We start from the raw sequence: 21720 nt of genomic DNA, 5'->3' as shown, positions 1-21720 counted from the left end.
CATCCTCCCTGTTCCACGGCTCCCTACAGAGACAGGCATTCCAAAGTTTGAGCTTTACCAGATGTATTTTTCATTTCAAACATTATTCTCAACAACTAGAAAGAGCTAATGATGCTTAGTGTTAATGTGTCACACACTGCATTCTCCTTTAATCTTCATGCCTCCTCTAGGCCACAACTGTTTAAGTTTGTTGTCATATGAAGTCATGCATGTAACTGATAGGATAATAGCACTTGGGTCAGCTCTTACTGCCACAATCTGAAACCAGATCTGGAAAATCCCAAAGCCCAGACTACTAACTACCCTGCTGTACTCAATCCTACAACACTCAAGATCTAGGAGACAAAGCTTCTTATAAGCGTTTCCATGTCCTTGTCATTCCTCTAATATGATAGGAAACATTCCAGTATGATCCTTTAGATCCTAGAAAACAAAACCCCAAAACTGTTCCCACGTATTTTTTACATATTAATCTCTCTGAAGCTGGTTGCTCTGGACTCTTGAGTATGGTCATTCTTCTCTGGCCAAATACCCATCTGCTAGGCTTCTTGCCACTAGAGCTTAATGTGTTTTCTTTCTTCCTAGGGATGACCCTCTTCTCTTCAGCAATCTTCTCTATTCAGCCTCCATGAAGGGAGAAGGCCCTTGCAAGGACCTGCCTTTGGGCAGACGTACAAACTGTGCTACATTCAGCAGCTTTCACCTTTCAGGAATCCCTTTGTTTCCATCCTCTGAAGTCCTTTATTGGCCCATATCTCTGCTTTGTGATTTTTGGCCTGCAGGTTAAGTGTTTCAACTCATGTATTAGCAAATGCGGCCTCTAGCTTAAACTTCAAATTTACCATACAGCCTAGACAGTCCCAGGAGTCTCTTACTTTATCTTTCAGCATCAACTATTTCTTCTTTTCAAGAAGCTTGCATTTTGAGACCTTCTAATATAATCCTAATATAATCCTGGGAGATGTCACTTAGCCTACCTACAGAGTTAAAGGACTAAAAACTAGTACTAGTCTGTCTCATGTAATTTTATTTATTGATGCAAGCACATTACTCTGAGAGTCCTATTATAAAGAAATACTCCTACATTCATTTGAATATGTGTTTAGCTTTAACTTGGCAAATTTTTTTCAATACTATGAGAGTACTGAAAAGAAAGAAAGAAAATGAAAGAAAAATACTATGAAAGTACTATGAACATGACACTTAAACTAGGACATTGTTCTATAGTTTCTTCTAAGAAAGTCTGTAGCATCAACAATCTTATTTTTTATTATAGAACTTAATAAAATATTCTCATTTTTTATTTCTAGAAAAAGTTTCTACTGCATTTTGGGCCACAGGTGAGAAGGTTCATTTGTGAATCATGCTCCCTTCTCACAATGTCTGTTCAATACCCAGCTCCTTCCAGCTCACCGGCATCCCAGGGCTGGAGTCCCTGCATATGTGGCTTTCCATCCCCTTTGGCTCCATGTACTTGGTTGCTGTGGTGGGGAATGTCACCATTCTGGCTATGGTAAAGGTGGAACATAGCCTGCACCAACCCATGTACTTCTTCCTGTGTATGTTGGCTGTCATTGACCTGGTTCTGTCCACTTCTACTATGCCCAAACTGCTGGGAATCTTCTGGTTTGGTGCTGGGGACATTGGCCTGGATGCCTGCCTGGCTCAAATGTTCCTCATCCACTGCTTTGCCACAGTCGAGTCAGGCATCTTCCTTGCCATGGCTTTTGACCGCTATGTGGCCATTTGCAACCCACTCCGTCACACTACAGTGCTCACTCATACTGTGGTGGGACGTTTGGGGCTGGCTGCCCTCCTCCGAGGTGTACTATACATTGGACCTCTGCCTTTGATGATCCGCCTGAGGCTACCCCTTTATAAAGCTCGTGTCATCTCCCACTCCTACTGTGAGCACATGGCGGTGGTCACCTTGGCGTGTGGTGACAGCAGGGTCAACAATGTCTATGGGCTGAGCATTGGCTTTCTGGTCCTGATCCTGGACTCCATGGCCATCGCTGCCTCTTATGTGATGATTTTCAGGGCTGTGATGGGGCTGGCCACACCTGAGGCCCGGCTTAAAACCCTGGGGACATGTGGTTCTCACATCTGTGCCATTCTGATCTTTTATGTTCCTATTGCTGTTTCTTCTCTCATTCACCGATTTGGTCACCAAGTGCCTCCTCCAATCCACACTCTACTGGCCAACTTCTACCTCCTCATTCCTCCAATCCTCAATCCCATTGTCTACGCTGTCCGTACCAAGCAGATCCGTGAGCGGCTTCTTCAAATCCTAAAGACAGAAACCAAGAAGAAATGACTTACTTTCTTTTTCTTTTTTTTTTAATATTTATTTTTATTTGTTTATTTACAGCATAACAGTGTTCATTGTTTTGGCATCACACCCAGTGCTCCATGCAGTACGTGCCCTCCCTATTACCCACCACCTGGTTCCTCAACCTCCCACCCCCCACCCCCACCGCCCTGCCGCCCCTTCATAACCCTCTGGTTGTTTTTCAGAGTCCATAGTCTCTCATGGTTCATCTCCCCTTCCAGTTTCCCTCAACTCCCTCTCCTCTCCATCTCCCCATGTCCTCCATGTTATTTGTTATGCTCCACAAATAAGTGAGACCATATGATACTTGACTCTCTCTGCTTGACTTATTTCGCTCAGCATAATTTCTTCCAGTCCCGTCCATGTTGCTACAAAAGTTGGGTATTCGTCCTTTTTGATGGAGGCATAATACTCCATTGTGTATATGGACCACATCTTCCTTATCCATTCATCTGTTGAAGGGCATCTTGGTTCTTTCCACAGTTTGGCGACCGTAGCCATTGCTGCAATAAACATTGGGGTACAAATGGCCCTTCTTTTCACTACATCTGTATCTTTGGGGTAAATACCCAGCAGTGCAATTGCAGGGTCATAGGGAAGCTCTATTTTTAATTTCTTCAGGAATCTCCACACTGTTCTCCAAAGTGGCTGCACTAACTTGCATTCCCACCAACAGTGTAAGAGGGTTCCCCTTTCTCCACATCCTCTCCAACACACGTTGTTTCCTGTCTTGCTAATTTTGGCCATTCTAACTGGTGTTAGGTGGTATCTCAATGTTGTTTTAATTTGAATCTCCCTGATGGCTAGTGATGATGAACATTTTTTTATGTGTCTGATAGCCATTTGTATGTCTTCATTGGAGAAGTGTCTGTTCATATCTTCTGCCCATTTTTTGATATGATTATCTGTTTTGTGTGTGTTGAGTTTGAGAAGTTCTTTATAGATCCTGGATATCAACCTTTTGTCTGTACTGTCATTTGCAAATATCTTCTCCCATTCCGTGGGTTGCCTTTTTGTTTTGTTGACTGTTTCCTTTGCTGTGCAGACCGTACACAAAGATAAACTCGAAATGGATAAAAGACCTCAACGTGAGACAGGAATCTATCAGAATCCTAGAGGAGAACATAGGCAGTAACCTCTTCGATATCAGCCACAGCAACTTCTTTCAAGATATGTCTCCAAAGGCCAAGGAAACAAAAGCAAAAATGAACTTTTGGGACTTCATCAAGACTTACTTTCTTTTATTTCAAGTAAGCACATAGAGAAGGAATTGAAATATGGTAGGCAGCTTGCCAAATGGGAACTTCAACCAGTCTGTGATGTTGGGCCCAGTGTTCTCTAGTTTGTGTGATTCCAAAGGAATGCCAAGACAGGACAACTCTAAATTCTAAGGGTAGTTGTTTTTTCTTTTCTTTCTTTTTTTTTTTTTTTGAAGACTAAAGGGTATTTGAGCTTTCAAGGTGAAATCATGATGACATCAGTAATATAAATAGCAGTTAGCATCCAGTCACTACTTATGTAAGTCTCACAGCTATCCTAACATCTTTAGGAGTTAGCTAGTTTTGTTCACATTTTACACATTGGAAATAGGACAGAATATTTTTGCTTTATAAACTGCATATGAGGTTTCTAAGATGCATAGATCAAGGGGCACCTGTGTGGCTCAGTGGGTTAAAGCCTCTGCCTTCGGCTCAGGTCATGATCCCAGGGTCCTGGGATCGAGTTCTCTGCTTAGCGGGGAGCCTGCTTCCCTCTCTCTCTCTGCCTGCCTCTCTGCTTACTTGTGATTTCTGTCTGTCAAATAAATAAAATCTTTTTAAAAATACATAGATCAAATGCTTTGGAGTTGATAACACTGTTATATAATATATTCTACTCAGTCTGTTTTTATGTATGTTTTAAATAAATCCTAAAAACCTGGAGTAATTTCATTTTAGTGGCCTTAGCAACAAGCAAAGCAGTTTTGATTTAAGCCTTTAGCAGATGCTACCAAAACTCGCTTGTACTAAGAAAGCATGGAGTGTTCTAAAAGAATATGGCCTGGGAAAATGTCAGAGTAATGAGACAAAACCACAGGTCTCAACACAACACTTGTACTTCCCTTGCAGGCCCACTTGCGTCAAGTAGCCTGAAGCATGGGAAGGGTCCATGAAGATGAGAGCCTCCTTTTTGCACAGGAAGTCTCCGTGGGTCTATCTGTAGTATCCCTGATCATGAGGTGTGTTCTTTTGAATCAATCACAAAATAAGATGAAGTTATGAATTCTAGCATGTCTAGATACATTAATCTTACCTTCCAAACTATTAGTTCAGTATCTACAAGGTGACTATAAAGCACTTTGCTAGTTAAGTAGCTGCTGAAAGTTACTAATGTAATCCTTACAACCACACTGTACAGGCAGAAATTATCTCTGGTTTGCAGAAGAGAAAAATTGACATTCCCAGAACTGATAGAATTGTCCAAGGTTACTCAGAATTAAAATCAGGAATTTGGCAGTTTAAAAACTCCAAAGCTTCTAATCCTTCTAACCTGCATTTTACTCAGCCATGGAAAAGCTGCCAAGCCTCTTCTCCAAGGATTAAATGGTTGTATATTTAATGTTCCTTATACAGCAGACATTATACTCCTTACTCCCACCTGGGAATGCACAGCTCAGTCTCCTCTCACAAGGGTAGAGCTGGATTCAATCCAAGTTTGCTTACAAATCCCTAAGTATAACTAGGCAGGGAGATGTTGTATACCAAAGCCTAGTAGATACAAGTATTCACAGAACTTAGTATAAAGGGAAGTAGTCAAGTACAAAGGAAAGATCACTACAGGACAACCTGAATAAAGGACTTCTCATTTTTCTTTGGCTATTCATTAATTGCCTCACTATTGGGGTGTCTGAATGTGTGATCATTTTGGGTTCTGATTTTATCCATATTTCTTTTAATATATCTAACTTCTATCCCATCCCATCCCATCTTTCCATCATGGTGTTTTATTTTCCTGAACCTTATGTCTGAATTTGGGAAGAGTCAAATATTCTCCATATGAATGGAAAAGCAATCCAGTCATAATCCTATTTTGCCTATCCCCACCATGGTTGGGGACCAAGGGAAGAGGTTTAGAGTTAAGAGCCACTGCTCACTGGTTCTCAGGGCCCTCTTGTTGGAGTGAAAGAAAGGGTAAGGCTCAAAGACCCAGAATTACCTCTGAAGCTCTAGCATTTAAGCAGGTTAAGATTGGAAATGTTAGAAACCTTGTTATTCTCCTTTAGTGCAGAACATTTAAATTTTCTGAAGGAGAATATACTCAAGGGAGTTGGACATAAGCTCGGACCCAATTTATGGCACCTATAGTTTGGAATTGAGCCTAGCATGTGAATTTGCCTTTATACTCCAAAGACTGAATTTTATCAGACTGGCTATGGAATACCACAGTCCCTCAATTCTAAGGTATTAATGTATTCTTTAAGATTTATTGAGATAGAGAGCACATGCAAATGGGGAGGGCAAGGATCTCAAGTAGAGCCACCACTAGCACAGAGCCTCATGTAGGGCTCAATCCCATGACCCAGACATCATGACCTGAGCAGAAAGAGTCAGACACTTAAACTACTGAGCTATCCAGGTGCCCCTAAGTTTTTTTTTAACTTTTTTCAGTGTTCCAAGATTCATTGTTTATGCACCACACCCAGTTCTCCATGTACTAAGTGTCCTCCTTAATACCCACTACCAGGCTCACCTAAATATTGTGAAACCTGCATGTAGCCAAGAGGCATTCAGTTGGCTACCTAGCCAGAAAGACTAAGGTTTAGAGAGCATACAATAAACCATGGAGATTGTTGTGGCAGCCTCTAAATATGCCTCCCAGATCAGTGTAGGAGTGTGATCCACTGATAGCCTTAGCTGTTGCCATCTAAAACCCATCACTGTGTTCTGCCAAGGTCACATTTCCTCACAAGAAGCTCATAGCTAATGACTAGGCATTATAGGGATGTAAGGTAGGCCCATTCCTTCTGACAGGGAACTATGGCTCCAGGACTCCTCAGTGGCCTTGCTGATGCTTTTATATGTACAGTGAAGTCTGAGACCTTTTCTTCCTTAGCCTTCTTCAGTCTTCTACAGATGTCAGACTGGCATTGTGATCTGATGGCTTGCCCAGCATCTAGCTCCCTCTGCATTTCCCTCACAGTCATAGCTTCCAGTAAATTTCACATGTGTAATCCCATCATGTGGTTCGCTCCTTGGAGGACCGAGAGTGGTCAAAGCAAGCAGAAGGTAAAATGGGGATCTTATTGGATCACAGCTCCAGCAGCAGCAAGAGATGGAAGTTTTTCATCCAGGATCAAACCTAGAAAGACCGGAGGGCTTAAGTTGCAGGAGCAGGTATCCTAGGCTCATGCCCTCTACAGCATTTTCACCAATCCTTCTCCCCCAAAACACATCAGTGGCTATATGAAGGGTCTGCTAAACCAACAGAAAGAGGAAAAAAAATCAGGGGCCGGTTTCCATTAGGAGTTGGGAGGCATGTGTTCTGCACAAGATTTTGTAGCCATGTTTTGGCTTAGAAAAGGGATGAAAGCTATTATAGAACGCTAATAGAAGGAAGGAATCTACACATAAGTGAAGGTAGTAGCAGGCAATAAATGAGAATAAGGCCAAGTTACATCAAATCAGGTACTTAAAACAGCCAACTTCCTTAGCTGGGAAAGCCCAGTGGAAACAGCCAGGCTGGAGTCCTGATAAGAGGCCTGGGTGGAGCATCCTCCCCTCAAGGGAGACATCCAAATGATGATCCCCATAAGGGCTAGGATTTATAGGACAAATAATAGGTTTGAAACTAAACATCTGCTTGCCTACGTGCAGTTTGGAGCGAGCTGCATTTTTATGTTAGCATGTTTCCAGATTCTCAAGGGACTGGACTATGTGTGTCTGCCTCCCCTCTGGGATTCCATTCTGGGGTCCCAACCCGGACTGGAGCTGGGTGGGGGACATGATTTGTAGCTCTTGACATCCAGAACAGAAGGGCCAGTTCCGAACCTGTAGGCCAGATAATACATTTTCTACTAGGCTCTCAAGGTTATTCACACAGCAGGAGTCTCACAAATAACATTCCTTAGTCTGCCTGTGTACATCTACATCCACATCCAGGTGGTCAGTTATGTGGGACAAATCACAAAACCATCTTTCCATAAGAACAGCAGGGCCTAAAATGGATGGCAGATGTATTACAGTTACACACAGGAGTGGCCTTGAGGCGTTGAAAGAGTAGAGAACGTGAAGTCTTCCCAACTGGCACAATTTCAAGTGGTACAATGGGTCATTCCTGCTGTGTGGACGGTCATATGGTCCAAGAAAATGTAAGTCTTTGGGGGAGGGGCCTAGAGAGTAAGAGATAGGTGATTTAAGGCAAAGAGGTCTGAGGTATAAAGATGGACATAGGGGACTTGGGCCCAAATTGAAGATCTTTCCATCTGTATAAAGCATACACCCAAAGGGGCTCTAAACAAAGCCATTGAAGTGACTGTTCCAGTTGACATTCATCAGCGATCAGCTCAGAACTGGTATGATGGGTTATTAGAGTGGCAGCCATAACAGCAAAGGAGACTATGTGGGCCCATACAAGTAGAGTCCCAAAGACCAAAGTTGAGTAGCTACTACTGCCTCTGAAGTTCAGCGATAGAGATCAATGCTGAAACCCAGACGTAATACTCTTCCTCAAGGAGGTCACCCGATGGCAAGTCAACTATGCTGAAGGTTTGTACTGCCAGTGCTATGTATTTCTGGATATGGATTTTCCTTTCTTGTCCACAGAGCCTTGGCTAGTAGTACTTTTAGGCCTTTGAATAGCTGATTTTTGGGCAAGCGATCCTACATGACACAGTAACAAAAGAGTGGGCATTCTTAGCAGTAGGATATGCAGGATAGGGTTCATGGCCATGGAAATCCACTGCAAGAATTAACATTACTTCACACCAACCAGGAACAGTTGGCCTCAGAATGCTGGAGCAGTCCTCTGAAAACTAAAAAAGCAGCTCAGAGGCAACACTTGACAAGAACAGAGTTATCTTTCCTTAGGATGCCACATTTGCATTAAATCAGATTTCTTTCTGGTGCTTGGTACCCAACAGGACATAGAAGTCCAGAACAAAAGTGTAGACACAGGAATATTCTACAGTCTCCATGATCTACTAGGGGACTTTGGTTTCCTGTCCCAGGAACTCTTCAGTTTTTCAGTATTGGAAGTCCGGATCCTCCTAGGATATAGCAAGGGTTCTACTGAGCTACAATTTACAGCTGCCATTGGGCTACTTTGGATTCCAGTGCTTAGGGACCAACAGCTAAGGAGTTACCTTACTGGCAGAAGTAACTGACCTAATTGAAGAGACAGCTGCTTTTTACAATGGAAACAGGGAAGAATTTGTAAGAGAGAAGCCAGAGGGATCCATTTGGGCATTTTCTGGTACCCATGCCATGGTGTAAGCAGGAGTGTACATATGCAACAACCCCCACATTTGAAGAGTATGATTACCAAGTGTTCAGCCTCCTCATAAATGAAGAATCATGTTACTCCCTCAGGTAAGCCACCAGGATTGCAGTGGTGATAGTAGAGGGTTAAAGGAACTCCAAATAGACAATGGGAGGAGAAGACAAGTGAAAGTTGTGGTTCTGATAGGAGTTTGAGACTGGAGCTGCCATTCTCCCATCAACCTTCATCTAATTTACCCTTAGCAAGTGCTCATGAAAACTATGAAGTGCTGCTACCAAAATCTGAATGACTGCTATACAGTGGAAGAATGGATTGTGGTCGCCATGCAAACATGCTGCTCAGATCTGACTGCAGAAAGCATGTTTGACTGACAGCCTCTATCATTATGCTCAGAAATCCATGGCACTGCCTAGGTTCCACAGCCAGTTAGTGGCTTCCAACCAAATCAATGAGCTTAATACTAAGAGGCACACCCTTTCTTGAGGGATGCTGGAACTGGACTCCTCTTATGGATGCCTTTGGCACAGGGAATCTCTGGCCTTGACAAAGCTTTCTTAGAAATGCCGAGTCTAAGACCTTCCTTCCCTTAACCTCCCTCCCTCCCAGAGATCATACCTGCATTGTAATCTCATATTTCTTCCCACCTCAGGATCCCTTTGTATCTTCCTTCAAGGGCATTTCCCCCTGAATGAAGAAACCTCTGACACATCTCATTCCATCTTGGCATCTGCTCTTTGCAGAACCTATTCTGATGCAATTATGGGGAATCCCACTGAAAAATCTTCAATTCATGTTCACAAGTTAGTCCTGTGGGAAAAGCTAATACTACTTATGAATATAAAACATTCAATGAAGACTGACTTTCCAAGGACTGCTCAAACATTTAAGAGCACAAAAGTCACATAATCATCACAATACTCAGTAAGCAGCTCAACAATGCCTTTCTTACACTAGAACAGAAGACATTCTAGTGCTGATCTAAATCTGTAAGACCTAGTGTCAAACATGTGTTATACCAACTGAGTTTAAAGTGCAGTCTTAGGCAGAGCCACTCTCTTGATATTACCACAGGCACTCCTCAGAATCAGTTGGCACTTTATGTAAGTGAGAGAGCACAAGAATATCTATTAGTCCAGAGCAGTCCTAGGCTATTGTTACAACTCCATTTCCTCAATTTCTTTGTAGCAGCTTGTTTTTATGTGAAGTTTACTTATGTATAGGGAATTTAGGTTTCTACTCTAAGCTACTTCTCTCTCCCTCCCAACTCCTGGACTTAGAATAGATGAGAATACAAAGAATATATTATCAACTGCCTGGCCCTTACAAGGGCAAAATTTCTGAACAGCTCTGGGTTCCAAGAGCAAGTTAAAAAAAGGAATACTGCTGGAGGAACTTCAGGCACTCAGCTGAATGTTCTTTGTGTGGACTAGCTGAGTTGCTAGGATCTCTTGTGTAGAGGTCCCATTACCCATCTCTGTTCCATGAGGTGGTCTTCTGCTAAGCTCTACTAAGCCCACTCTTAGAAAATGTCTGTTGATGGGATGCCTGGGTGGTTCAGTGGTTTAAGCTGCTGCCTTCGGCTCAGGTCATGATCTTGCGGTCCTGGGATCGAGTCCCGCATCAGGCTCTCTGCCTGCTTCCCTCTCACTCTCTCTGCCTACTTGTGATCTCTCTCTGTCAAATAAATAAATAAAATCTTTAAAAAAATCTGTTACCTAAAATGGACATTTTTGGCCCCAAGCGAAGGATTTACTATTAGAACATTCATGGCTATATTTTTGCACAGCCTTTGTGACAAACAGTGGGATTTGTTTCACACAAGATCAAATAGCTTCCTACTCAGACTATACCTCTATCCACAGAGTGCTACTGAATGATGTGTTTTCAGCACAGCTATAAGTAGATGTGTACACAAATGAAAATATTTTTCAAAGTTCTACAGCACAGTATCACACACAAGTACCTCCAACATGAAGTCCAAGGCTGGCTTAATTAGCACCACAGGGGTAATTGTGAAAGATTAGGACTGAGCCCCCTGAGCATCTGAGAAGGTCTTTCCAGGTGTGAGATCCACAGGGCTCTTAATCTCAAAAGGTGGACCAGTATAACTACTGGCTGCCTTCCAAGCTCAATCTCAAAAGGTACCCTGTATGGGAAACTAAGATAGAAATTGAAACTCTGGGGGAGGCTGGGGTGGGAAATAACCAGCATGTTTGCAGGATAGTAACTTTGGCCTGAAACAGAAGACAGACATCCAAGCATGGCTACGGGAAAATGCAATCAGTGACAGACAGCAGGAACTTGGGTCTTGTTCTTCCCCTGCATTGCCTTGGAATAAGCAGTGTCTAGTTAACACTTGTTTGTGTGGACTCAGTTGTCCTCAGAAGTCCCATCATAGAGCAGGTCTGTGCTGATGAGGTCCCATGAGAAATAGGTAGGGTACAACTAACCTCAAGTACCTGCATCCCCGCCTTCTGACATTCTCAAAATTGACAAGTTGCCCAAGGAGATTTCTCCTTTAAGTCTTGTCCCTAGGGAACACAGAAGGTTTAGATTTTTGTGGGAAAGGAAAAGATTTACTATCTATATTTGGCACCTTGGGCTCTTGTTCTGGAGCTCACATATCTGCTCATTGGTGCTGGGAATCTGCAGTGCCATATGAATCACATATTGTCTGATAGTAGCCAATACCACCAGGAAAGTGAACTCACAGGGCAGAGGTTTAAGAAACAACTAATCCAGTAGGTAAACAACCCACTGAAGTAGGATTAGAACAGATCAACCACTACTAGCAGCAGTCACACACACTTGGATTAATATCTTCATAAGGCAAAAAAAGTTTTAACCTGGCACAAAGCAGCTCATCATGCTCAATCCCACTGGTACATTCTATGTCTGCAGCTTCTTGTATTGCTCATCCCCACAGGGGTGTGAAGACTTGTTAAAGATGATGCTGAAACATGTTATATTCTGTCTTGGTATAGATTATAGCATAGATTTCCTATGGGAGTCTTGTTATTTCAGCTATACAGGTTCAAGACCACTCTCCCAGGCCCCCAAGTCCAGGTATAGTCTCACAGACAGCTGACTCCTAAAGGAGACCATCAGCTCTTTGTACACAATATTCTCTTAACTCAGGTCACTTACTGAAAGGAGGGATATTCGATTAGTCTAGCTGGGAAAAAAAATCATTCACACAGAAAGTCGGATGATTATTTCCATATGTAAAAATAAGCTCCACACATTAAGGATTTATATATGAAAATAACTTTTCAATTCTTGGTAATGAAATATGGATAAGTTTTAGGCCTTGGGACTGATGAACTTTTCAAAAAAGATCTACAAGAAAGTTAGAACTTCTGACTAAATTCTTGAGAGCTGCCTTAAATTGAGAGGTTACAAATGGAAACTCAGGATATACACAAGACTTATAAAGAACTACCATGAAGAATCAATATCAAGAGACAAAAATGACAAGTTATTTCACAGAGAAGAAAATCTTTAAATACATGAGAAGTGACTCATGCTCAGGAGAAATATACATCAAAATCGTAGTGAATTCGTTTTTGAAAATTAAAGGTCTAAAATTAAAAGGTTGGAGAGGATGTTGGTTCAGAGTTTCCTCCTATGGTGTAAGTTAATGCAAGGACTTTGGCTGATGGTTTGGTATTGTCTCCTGAGACTAATTTTGTGTACCCTATACCTTGACTTCTAAGAGTGCCAAGAGACCAACATGTATGGTAGTAGACATGTAAAGGTGCTCATGACTGCACTTTTCTTAATAGCAAAGACCTAGAAACAATGCAAACATTCATGAGAACATGGTTAAGCTAATAATCACACAGTGGAATGTCAGTCAAAGAACTATAGCAACACACATGGATGAAACCTTCAAATACATTATGTGAAGATAACAGCGTCAGAGTAAAAAAATGACTAGGTTCTAATTTCATGTATTAGGTAAGTGAAAAACACGGTTTTTCTCCTATTTACTTTTTAAGTCCGAGCCCAATTCATTTGGGCTGCTACAAAAACAGGTGAATCTTGCAGAGTACCAACTTGGAAGTACCACTTGTTTTTACATAGGCATCTTGTCTTCACCACTCACTGGCTTTCCAAGCCCTCTGAAATTGGGTAGTGCTAGTCTGTCTCTAGGTTTCTGTGGGATGATGGGAGCCTAACTTCAGCTAATACTTGTCTCCATGTTGCAAATCTACTTCCCATTCTGAAGATAGAAATTTTTCCTTTGGATAAAGGCAATTAAGCACAGGTGGCTATCTCAGCCACCAGGTGAATTTAGGATGAGGCGGCCAGAAGTGCTATTAAGTTCTTCATTATTGTCTATCTTGATAGCCAAGTAGATATACCCCATTACATGCATGCTAAGTGTATAGTATTTCTGTCTTTGTAATCTTTAGCCTGTTGCTTGTCATGTGCATCACATGCTAGTATTTATTCAGAACTCCTCTCTACCTTTGTAGAGAGGTTCTGTTGCCAGGACATTGTGTTTTTCTGTTTTCCTGAGACTTCAAAGCAGAGTTGCAGCTAGACAATACAATGCCTCAGAATCCTAGCTGAGGATGCTAAATTTATGGGTATCTCAGATTCTTATGGGTAGCTCATATTCTTCAACCAGAATCTCTCAGACTAAGTTTAGTTATAGGAAGACTTTCCCAGTTTGGAATGGGTTTAATATTATCCATGAAAGATAACTTATCTGACATTAGGAAATGCTCTGATCCAATCTGGCAGTGACCCATTTTATTCTTATTGGATTGCAAGGAGTTCTGGGAGATGGTGTTGTAATTGGATCACTTGTTTTGGGGTCATACAGCCTGTTTCACAGAATTAAGCAAGCATCTCCTGCCATAATAAATGTTATTAGCTTATAAAGTACTCTGAATATTGCATTGGAACAAGTTTGATTTAAATCACTTGACTTGTAGCCCCTGATTTGTTTTTAGATTCAGATTATGTAGTTAACCCATATTTCACTAAGGCTCTTGGCAAAATGCCACCTTTCTTGGTTTTAGTGGGTTTTTTGTTTTGTTTTAACTTGACTCCCACCCTCATTACAGTCTAGAGTTTTGAAAACGCCATGGAGGACAAATTCAAGTGCAGCTTAAAGCACTCCAAAGACCTGTATGCTAGTTGCCCCAAGGTTACCTAGAGATTGTGGAAGTGTGAACAATGTGCCTCCCACAGGAGGACTTAAGCCATTAAAAAAATAAAAAGTAGAATGAGCAAGTGTGGTAAAGAGCAGGAGAGAGAGAATCCTCAAGCACACTTCTCCTGCCCCTTAAATATGGAGCCCAAAGTGGGACTTGATCTGAGGTCCCTGAGATCATGACCTGAGCTGCAATCAGGAGTTGGATGCTTAAGTGACTTAAACACCTAGGCACCCCAACATTTATTTTAAATGCCTTATCGGTGCTGCTTAGCACAATGTGTTTACATAGGAGTTCCAAGTCTTACCCAATCTGAATTCTGCAGACTACAGCAGATAGCTAGCTTGTCAGAATTGACAATTGCAATCAATGCACATTTAGTTCACAGGCCAGTGTTACCCAAGTGAAGGAACTAAGAGGATATTCTTACATTCCCAGTAGTTAAAGCTGTATGTTCAGTTAATTAGCAAATATACATTTGGAGGACTAGTTATGCAGTTGGTATTTTGGTCAAGATTCAGCTCACATACTAGTTAATATATATGCATTAGTACATATAGTGGGGTTCTTTGTGTTAAGCAGATTTAGAAGTATGCAAATCTGTTATTTCAGCTCCTAGCAGGGAGATTATTATGGCTTTGCCTAATTATACACCCAAACACTACTCTAGGAAACAAACAGTATTTTCCATATCCTTTAAGTGTCTATTTCTGGAAAGCTAGAAGTTAGTGATACATTCCATATTTAGAGGGAACTCCTGGGTCTCAATTGATCTCTTGTCAGAAAACCAGAATTTTTAAAACTAGTTTTAGAAGACTTGTTACCTCCATAAGGAACTTTACATAATTGCATTCTTTATAGGAGTTTTTGTTAAAAGCGGAGTTTGGAACATTGGATGTTAATAAATATCACTTGTTAAAGTGTAACTTCTGTTTATAAGAAAACCAAAATACCAAAAGCCTAGAATATCAAGTTAACTGTAGCTCTTTTATTGCTTATCATGGCTGTGTAAACACTTCAAGGAAGAAGTCAGTGTATCCTTTTCATTTGGAGCAAATCCCAGACTTGACTATACATACTCAGTAAACTTGTTGAAAGTACAAGTTGAGTGCTATTGAGCTCACTTAGGGTGTCTTACATGGGGTTGAGAAAAATCAGTGTTTACTATAGATGCCATAGGTGATATTGGCCTAGCTGGTCCAGTTTTTGGTAACTGAAACTCATTTTCTAAGAAGGATATATATTTTTACAGTTCAGGTAGAAACTGCTTTCAGAAAGTAGCCATATTTGACCCCTTAAAAATAGCAATTACTTTTTTTTTCTTTTCAGCGTAACAGTATTCATTGTTTTTTTTTAAATTTTTTCCATTTTATTTATTTTTTCAGCGTAACAGTATTCATTCTTTTTGCACAACACCCAGTGCTCCATGCAAAACGTGCCCTCCCCATTACCCACCACCTGGTTCCCCAACCTCCCACCCCCCGCCCCTTCAAAACCCTCAGGTTGTTTTTCAGAGTCCATAGTCTCTCATGGTTCATCTCCCCTTCCAATTTCCCTCAACTCACTTCTCTCCATCTCCCCATGTCCTCCATGTTATTTGTTATCCTCCACAAATAAGTGAAACCATATGATACCATTTCAGTAGTGGGGTGCCTGGGTGGCTCAGTCTGTTAAGCAACGGACTCTTTATTTTTTTATTTCTTTTCAGCATAACAGAATTCATTGTTTTTGTACCACACCCAGTGCTCCATGCAATACGTGCCCTCCATAATACCCACCACCTGGCTCCCCCAACCTTCCACCCCCTGCCCCTTCAAAACCCTCAGGTTGTTTTTCAGAGTCCATAGTCTCTCATGGTTCATCTCCCCTTCCAATTTCCCTCAACTCCCTTCTCCTCTCCATCTCCCCATGTCCTCCATGGTATTTGTTATGCTCCACAAATAAGTGAAACCATATGATACTTGACTCTCTGTTTCACTTATGTCACTCAGCATAATCTCTTCCAGTCCTGTCCATGTTGCTACAAAAGTTGGGTATTCATCCTTTCTGATGGAGGCATAGTACTCCATCGTGTATATGTACCACATCTTCCTTATCCATTTGTCTGTTGAAGGGCATCTTGGTTCTTTCCACAGTTTGGCGACCGTGGCCATTGCTGCTATAAACATTGGGGTACAGATGGCTCTTCTTTTCACTACATCTGTATCTTTGGGGTAAATACCCAGTAGTGCAATTGCAGGGTCATAGGGAAGCTCTATTTTTAATTTCTTAAGGAATCTCCACACTGTTTTCCAAAGTGGCTGCACCAACTTGCATTCCCACCAACAGTGTAAGAGGGTTCCCCTTTCTCCACATCCTCTCCAACACACGTTGTTTCCTGTCTTGCTAATTTTGGCCATTCTAACTGGTGTAAGGTGGTATCTCAATGTGGCTTTAATTTGAGTCTCCCTGATGACTAGTGATGATGAACATTTTTTCATGTGTCTGATAGCCATTTGTATGTCTTCACTGGAGAAGTGTCTGTTCATATCTTCTGCCCATTTTTTGATATGATTATCTGTTTTGTGTGTGTTGAGTTTGAGAAGTTCTTTATAGATTCTGAATATCAACCTTTTGCCTGTACTGTCATTAAGCAACGAACTCTTGATGTCAGGTCCTGAGATTGAGCTCCCTGACCACACTCAGCACAGTGCCTGCTGGAGATTCTTCCCCCCTCTTCCTCTCCCTCTGCCCCTCCCCCTGCTCACGTCTAACTAAAATCTTTAAAATACACTTTGGTAAAAAGCTCACAGAGGCCTTCATGTTGACTAAATGAAAGCAAAATAATCATTTTAAACTTACCTCAGTTACATGTGTTTAACAAGAGCTAGATTTCAAATTCAGCTAAAAATTTAACTTGAGAATCCTTGATTATGGGATTTCACAGCCAGTTCCACATAATTCAAAAGCTCTCATTTTAGAATAATTGAGTGAAGAATTAATTACCCAAATTGAGGGCCTGCCTTTCCTTTGGGCTCTTGGCAAGCCATGCCTGTATCTTTGTTTACCAGGTGAGGGAGGTGGGATGGGGGGACATTTTGGACCTCACTAGATAATGTGGCTTAGGGTTGGGTTTTGGATCACACTTATCTTGATCTCAAGAGGGACAGGAGACTGAATTTGGCCACATGGGCAGTCAGTCTGATCTGTGTGACCAAGCTCCAATAAAATCTCTGGATACAAGTTTCCGGGAAGTACCCCTGTATAGTCACATTGTTGCCACGAAAGTTAGTGCTGTCTCACTCCACTGGAGGGGGCAACTGGAAGTTCTGTGCATAGCCTCTGTGCATGTAATTATAATTCTAGGTTCGAGAACAGCACTGAGCCATCATTTGGTAACAGAATATCCTGGCTTTGTCCCTAGAAACTCAGTGACTGTACTTGAAGTGTCTTGGTTAACTTCATGGGGGATGAAGTTAAGGAAGTTATCTTTACCTTGTAGGGTAAGGGAGAGTGTGGAGGAAGAAAGCATATCCTGGGATCAGAATCCCCCCTTCTTCAGACCTTGGACTGAATGGGCAGCCATACTTTCCTAGGGCCTTGAGTCCCACATAGAGGGTAGGAGCCTAAAAACTTCAGTACATCTGTTTTAAGGATCGTCAGAAGGATCTTTGCCAACAGTATAGTTCTCCTTACCACTTTTAAACAGGATTGCATTTTCATGGTTTAAGCATAAAACAAAAAGTCAACTGAGTTTCATGTGCTCTAGAAATCAATGGTGTATGGGACTCCAAGTTTCTAGAGCTATGCACAAGTAGGCAGCATTATGTTAATTGGCCCAAGTTGTTTATTGATTTGAGAGGCTTTTTAGGAACAAAGGAATCAAACATCACTAGCTTGAGCATATAAAAATAGCTGTTTAGGAAGTAGTTGTAAGTCACGTTAGAAATAGGAGTATCCGGGGCGCCTGGGTAGCTCAGTGGGTTATGCCACTGCCTTCGGCTCAGGTCATGATCTCGGGGTCCTGGGATCGAGTCCCGCATCGGGCTCTCTGCTCAGCGGGGAGCCTGCCTCCCTCTCTCTCTCTCTCTGCCTGCCTCTCTATCTACTTGTGATCTCTCTCTGTCAAATAAATAAAATAAAATCTTAAAAAAAAAAAAGAAATAGGAGTATCCGATTATCCAGCTCGTCTCTTCTAGAGAGAAATAAAATGCAACAACAATTGTTATTAAGCTCAGTAGTTGGAAAAACAAATAGGTTTGGTCAGGAGAGCGGGAGAAAATCCCTGTTGCCTGTCTTTTGTGCTTTCTCCCATGAGGGTTTCTTTCCCAGAAATGAATATTTTTGTTCCTTCTTGGACTTATTCCTTCCCAAGAGGAAAATATTTGATTGTACATTAATAAAGCTGATGCTGTATTCTGATCTGGTTGCTTGTGCTGATTCCATTGTCAATGACAACCTCAGGAAAGAGGGGTTTTGTGTTCCAGGAGGGCTGATAACCTCTATTCCCACCTGTTTAGAGAAATGAGTTACTGTGTGCAGCACTCATGAAGTCTGCTTAGCTGTTTGATTTCATCTGTTCCTTTCAGATTATGGAGCACAGAGAGCTTAGAATGGCAAAGAGTCTGTTTTGCTCCATTCTTATGTGGCAGGAATCACAGGATCCTAGATATGCCTGATGAGGGGCCATCACAGCCCAGCACAGAAGATTTCATTTGAGTTACTCTGGATCCAGAGAAGCTTGCCAAAGGAAGGTAGCTACAGGTGAGAACAATCTAACCCTGCTGGGCTAATAGTCTCCGGAAGTGTTGAGAGCCATTTGTGAGCTGCTCTATTTAGGGGGTTCTGGAATTTCTTAACAAAATACAATTATGAATCTGTTCCGGAATTTGAGTCTGATGACCTAGGTCAACCTGTAGGGACCTACTTAGCCAGAGCGACTCCATCTCGGTTAAACAGCCATTTTGTTGTTTGTGCAGTAAAACTTAAACTGACCCTGCACTGCCCCCCCCCCCCAGGAACTTACTTACTTATTTATTTATTTATTTATTTATTTTTTAAAAGATTTTATTTATTTATTTGACAGAGAGAGATCACAAGTAGGCAGAGAAGCAGGCAGAGAGAGAGAGAGGGAAGCAGGCTCCCTGCTGAGCAGAGAGCCCGATGTGGGACTTGATCCCAGGACCCTGAGATCATGACCTGAGCCGAAGGCAGCGGCTTAACCCACTGAGCCACCCAGGTGCCCCCCGAGGAACTTACTTAAAAGCAAGTCTGGGAAACTAGTAAAATATGGTTGACTAGTCCCTGAAAACAGAGCCCAAATACAAGGACAGGTCAGGTCAGGTAGAGATAACAGAGCCCAAATACAAGGACGAGTCAGGCCAGGTGGAGACAATTTCACTGGCCAGGCTCAACCACATGACCTTTTCTCTATAAAAGCTAGTCTGTGAAGCTGGGGGTGGTCGCTCTCTCCATGAGAGACAGTCCCGGCCATCGGTTTCTTGGTGCTGGCATGAAATAAAGCCTTGCTTGACCTTTGCTTTGTGTCAGTCTTGCTCTTTTGATCATGGACCCCATCAAACCCTTAAGCATTCAGGAAGAATTAACTTTTCATGTGCTTTAAGGAAAAATACTTGGGATCTTGTTGCTAGGAGAGAACCCATAATCAGATGGGAAGGCTGGGCGCCTGGGTGGCTCAGTGGGTTATAAGACTCTGCCTTCCGCTCAGGTCATGATCCCAGGGTCCTGGGATCGAGCCCCGCATCGGACTCTCTGCTCAGCAGGAGCCTGCTTCCTCCTCTCTCTCTCTGCCTGCCTCTCTGTCTACTTGTGATCTCTCTCTGTCAAATAAATAAATAAAATCTTAAAAAAAAAAATCAGATGGGAAGGCTGAAGAGCAGGATGCAAATTTGGGTGTGTAACTAAATTCCTTAACCATTTCATTTCTCCTGATCAGTTCACCCTATAAATTTTAGCTAACTAGTTTAGTTCAGTACTACAAGGTGGTTTGATTTTCCTGCGAAAGGGAGTACAGAGTCCCTACTAAATTGTGGATGTTGTAGTTTGAGTTGCTTCCTGAGGGGGAAAAAATTCTTGGAAACAGGCTTTTTTTTTAAAGATTTTATTTATTTATTTGACAGAGAGAGAGATCACAAGTAGGCAGAGAGGCAGGCAGAGAGAGAGGAGGAAGCAGGCTCCCTGCTGAGCAGAGAGCCTGATGCGGGGCTCGATCCCAGGACCCTGAGATCATGACCTGAGCCAAAGGCAGAGGCTTAAACCACTGAGCCACCCAGGCACCCCTGGAAACAGGCTTTTAAGCCTCAACGACTGTATCACATTTTCAACAGCATAACATAGCCCTTTCCCCAAGGGACAGAGTGGTTGTATCTCAGAGCTTCCCATACCTTCCCCTCCTATCCCAAACTCTGTACTGCCCCACTATCCCATTAAACACAGTATCATTCTTGACCTCTCATTTCTGATTTTTTTTAAAGATTTTATTTATTTATTTGTCAGAGAGAGAGAGGGAGAAAGAGCGAGCAAGCACTGGCAGACAGAGTGGCAGACAAAGGCAGAGGGAGAAGCAGGCTCCCTGCTGAGCAAAGAGCCCGATGTGGGACTCCATCCCAGGAAGCTGGGATCATGACCTGAGCCGAAGGCACCAGCTTAACCAACTGAGCCACCCAGGCGTCCCTCATTTCTGATCTTTTGGTGAGATACTCCTGCATTCGTTTTCACTCAGCCAATATATTGAAATATATTCTGCCACTACAAGGTTTCAGCTATTGGTCATATAGAGGTGAACATATCTCACAATAGGAATTAGTCTAGCAGGAAAAAGGGCCTCAAAACAAACAAAGAAACAAACAAACAAAAACAAAACATGCTTTAAACAAGGTTCCTTCAAGCGATAGCTGAAGGCTAAGTGATAGAAGACAAAATTACACCTATAAGAAGAAATCTTCCAGACTGAGGAAACTGGAAGTATGAAGATGGAGAAGGACAGAGCTTGGTATTTCCAGGAAACAGAGTTGGTGGGGCTAAACTGTAGAAGAGCTGGGGTTCCCAAGTGCTAGTTACATTCCATCTCCTATAGGTGCTTAAACAATTAACAGCTGTGAACCAATATTTTAGTGCCTGCTATCATTTAGATACTCTAAGCTTTTTATATCCATTTACTCCCTTGGTTTTCATGACCATCTTGTAGTCTAAGTACTATCACCCTGTTTTACAGGCACTGAGGAGCAGAGGTTAGTTTCAGAGGACACACAAGTCCTAAGTAGGAGAGCTGTGAATCAAGTCCAGATAGTCTGGCAGCAGAATCCAGGCTTCTAACAAACACTCAATTGCCTCACCATAGGAACTGAAGTATTGGTTTGACAGATTCAACTGAACTGGAGTATGGGAACAAGATCTAAAACCATTCACTACACATCTGCTTCTCAATCCAAGGGAATAGTTTAGCGGGCTGAGCAAAACACTAGCCCACTTTGTGAAGAAGTCCCCTTTTATTGCAGCTTACAGATGGCACCAGGATTAGATGTAATGGCTTAGAACAGTGTGGACCAGTACTTGGCTTTTGCCATCTCCATGAAGCTGATGGATCTATAAGCATCCCTTGTGAAAGTGTGGTGGAGAGGAGTTAGAGGTGGTTTCCAATGCTGCTCCCTTTATAGGGGTGTAGAGGTCAGACTTCAGGGACATGGAGATTAAGCGGTCACCTTTTCATTGATCCAGCAGTGGAGGCAAGCAGGAATGGGATTC

The 21720-nt window shown here is 42.2% G+C and overlaps 2 protein-coding genes across 3 annotated transcripts in view; one reads left to right on the top strand and one right to left on the bottom strand.

Moving 5' to 3' along the window:
* Positions 1 to 1242: 1242 nt before the first annotated feature.
* LOC123948440 (olfactory receptor 52M1) lies at positions 1243 to 2317 on the top strand. Its single transcript, XM_046015543.1, has one exon. The coding sequence runs from the start codon at positions 1364 to 1366 to the stop codon at positions 2315 to 2317; it is 954 nt and encodes a 317-aa protein (XP_045871499.1). The 5' UTR covers positions 1243 to 1363.
* TRIM68 (tripartite motif containing 68) overlaps positions 2213 to 21720 on the bottom strand; it is a 58820-nt gene continuing 39312 nt past the window's right edge. The window contains exon 10 of one of the 2 annotated variants that reach the window (XR_006819977.1): positions 2213 to 2290. The gene's annotated coding sequence lies outside the window, so the exon portion shown is untranslated. Of the gene's footprint in view, positions 2291 to 6071; positions 6671 to 21720 lie in introns of those variants that run through there. The other variant, XR_006819976.1, reaches the window with a different exon arrangement.

Source organism: Meles meles, chromosome 8 (assembly GCF_922984935.1).
Source record: "Meles meles chromosome 8, mMelMel3.1 paternal haplotype, whole genome shotgun sequence".
NCBI classification, from domain to species: domain Eukaryota; kingdom Metazoa; phylum Chordata; class Mammalia; order Carnivora; family Mustelidae; genus Meles; species Meles meles.
The sequence above is the reverse complement of the archived record's forward strand: the minus strand, read 5'-3'. Positions and strand labels throughout refer to the sequence as shown.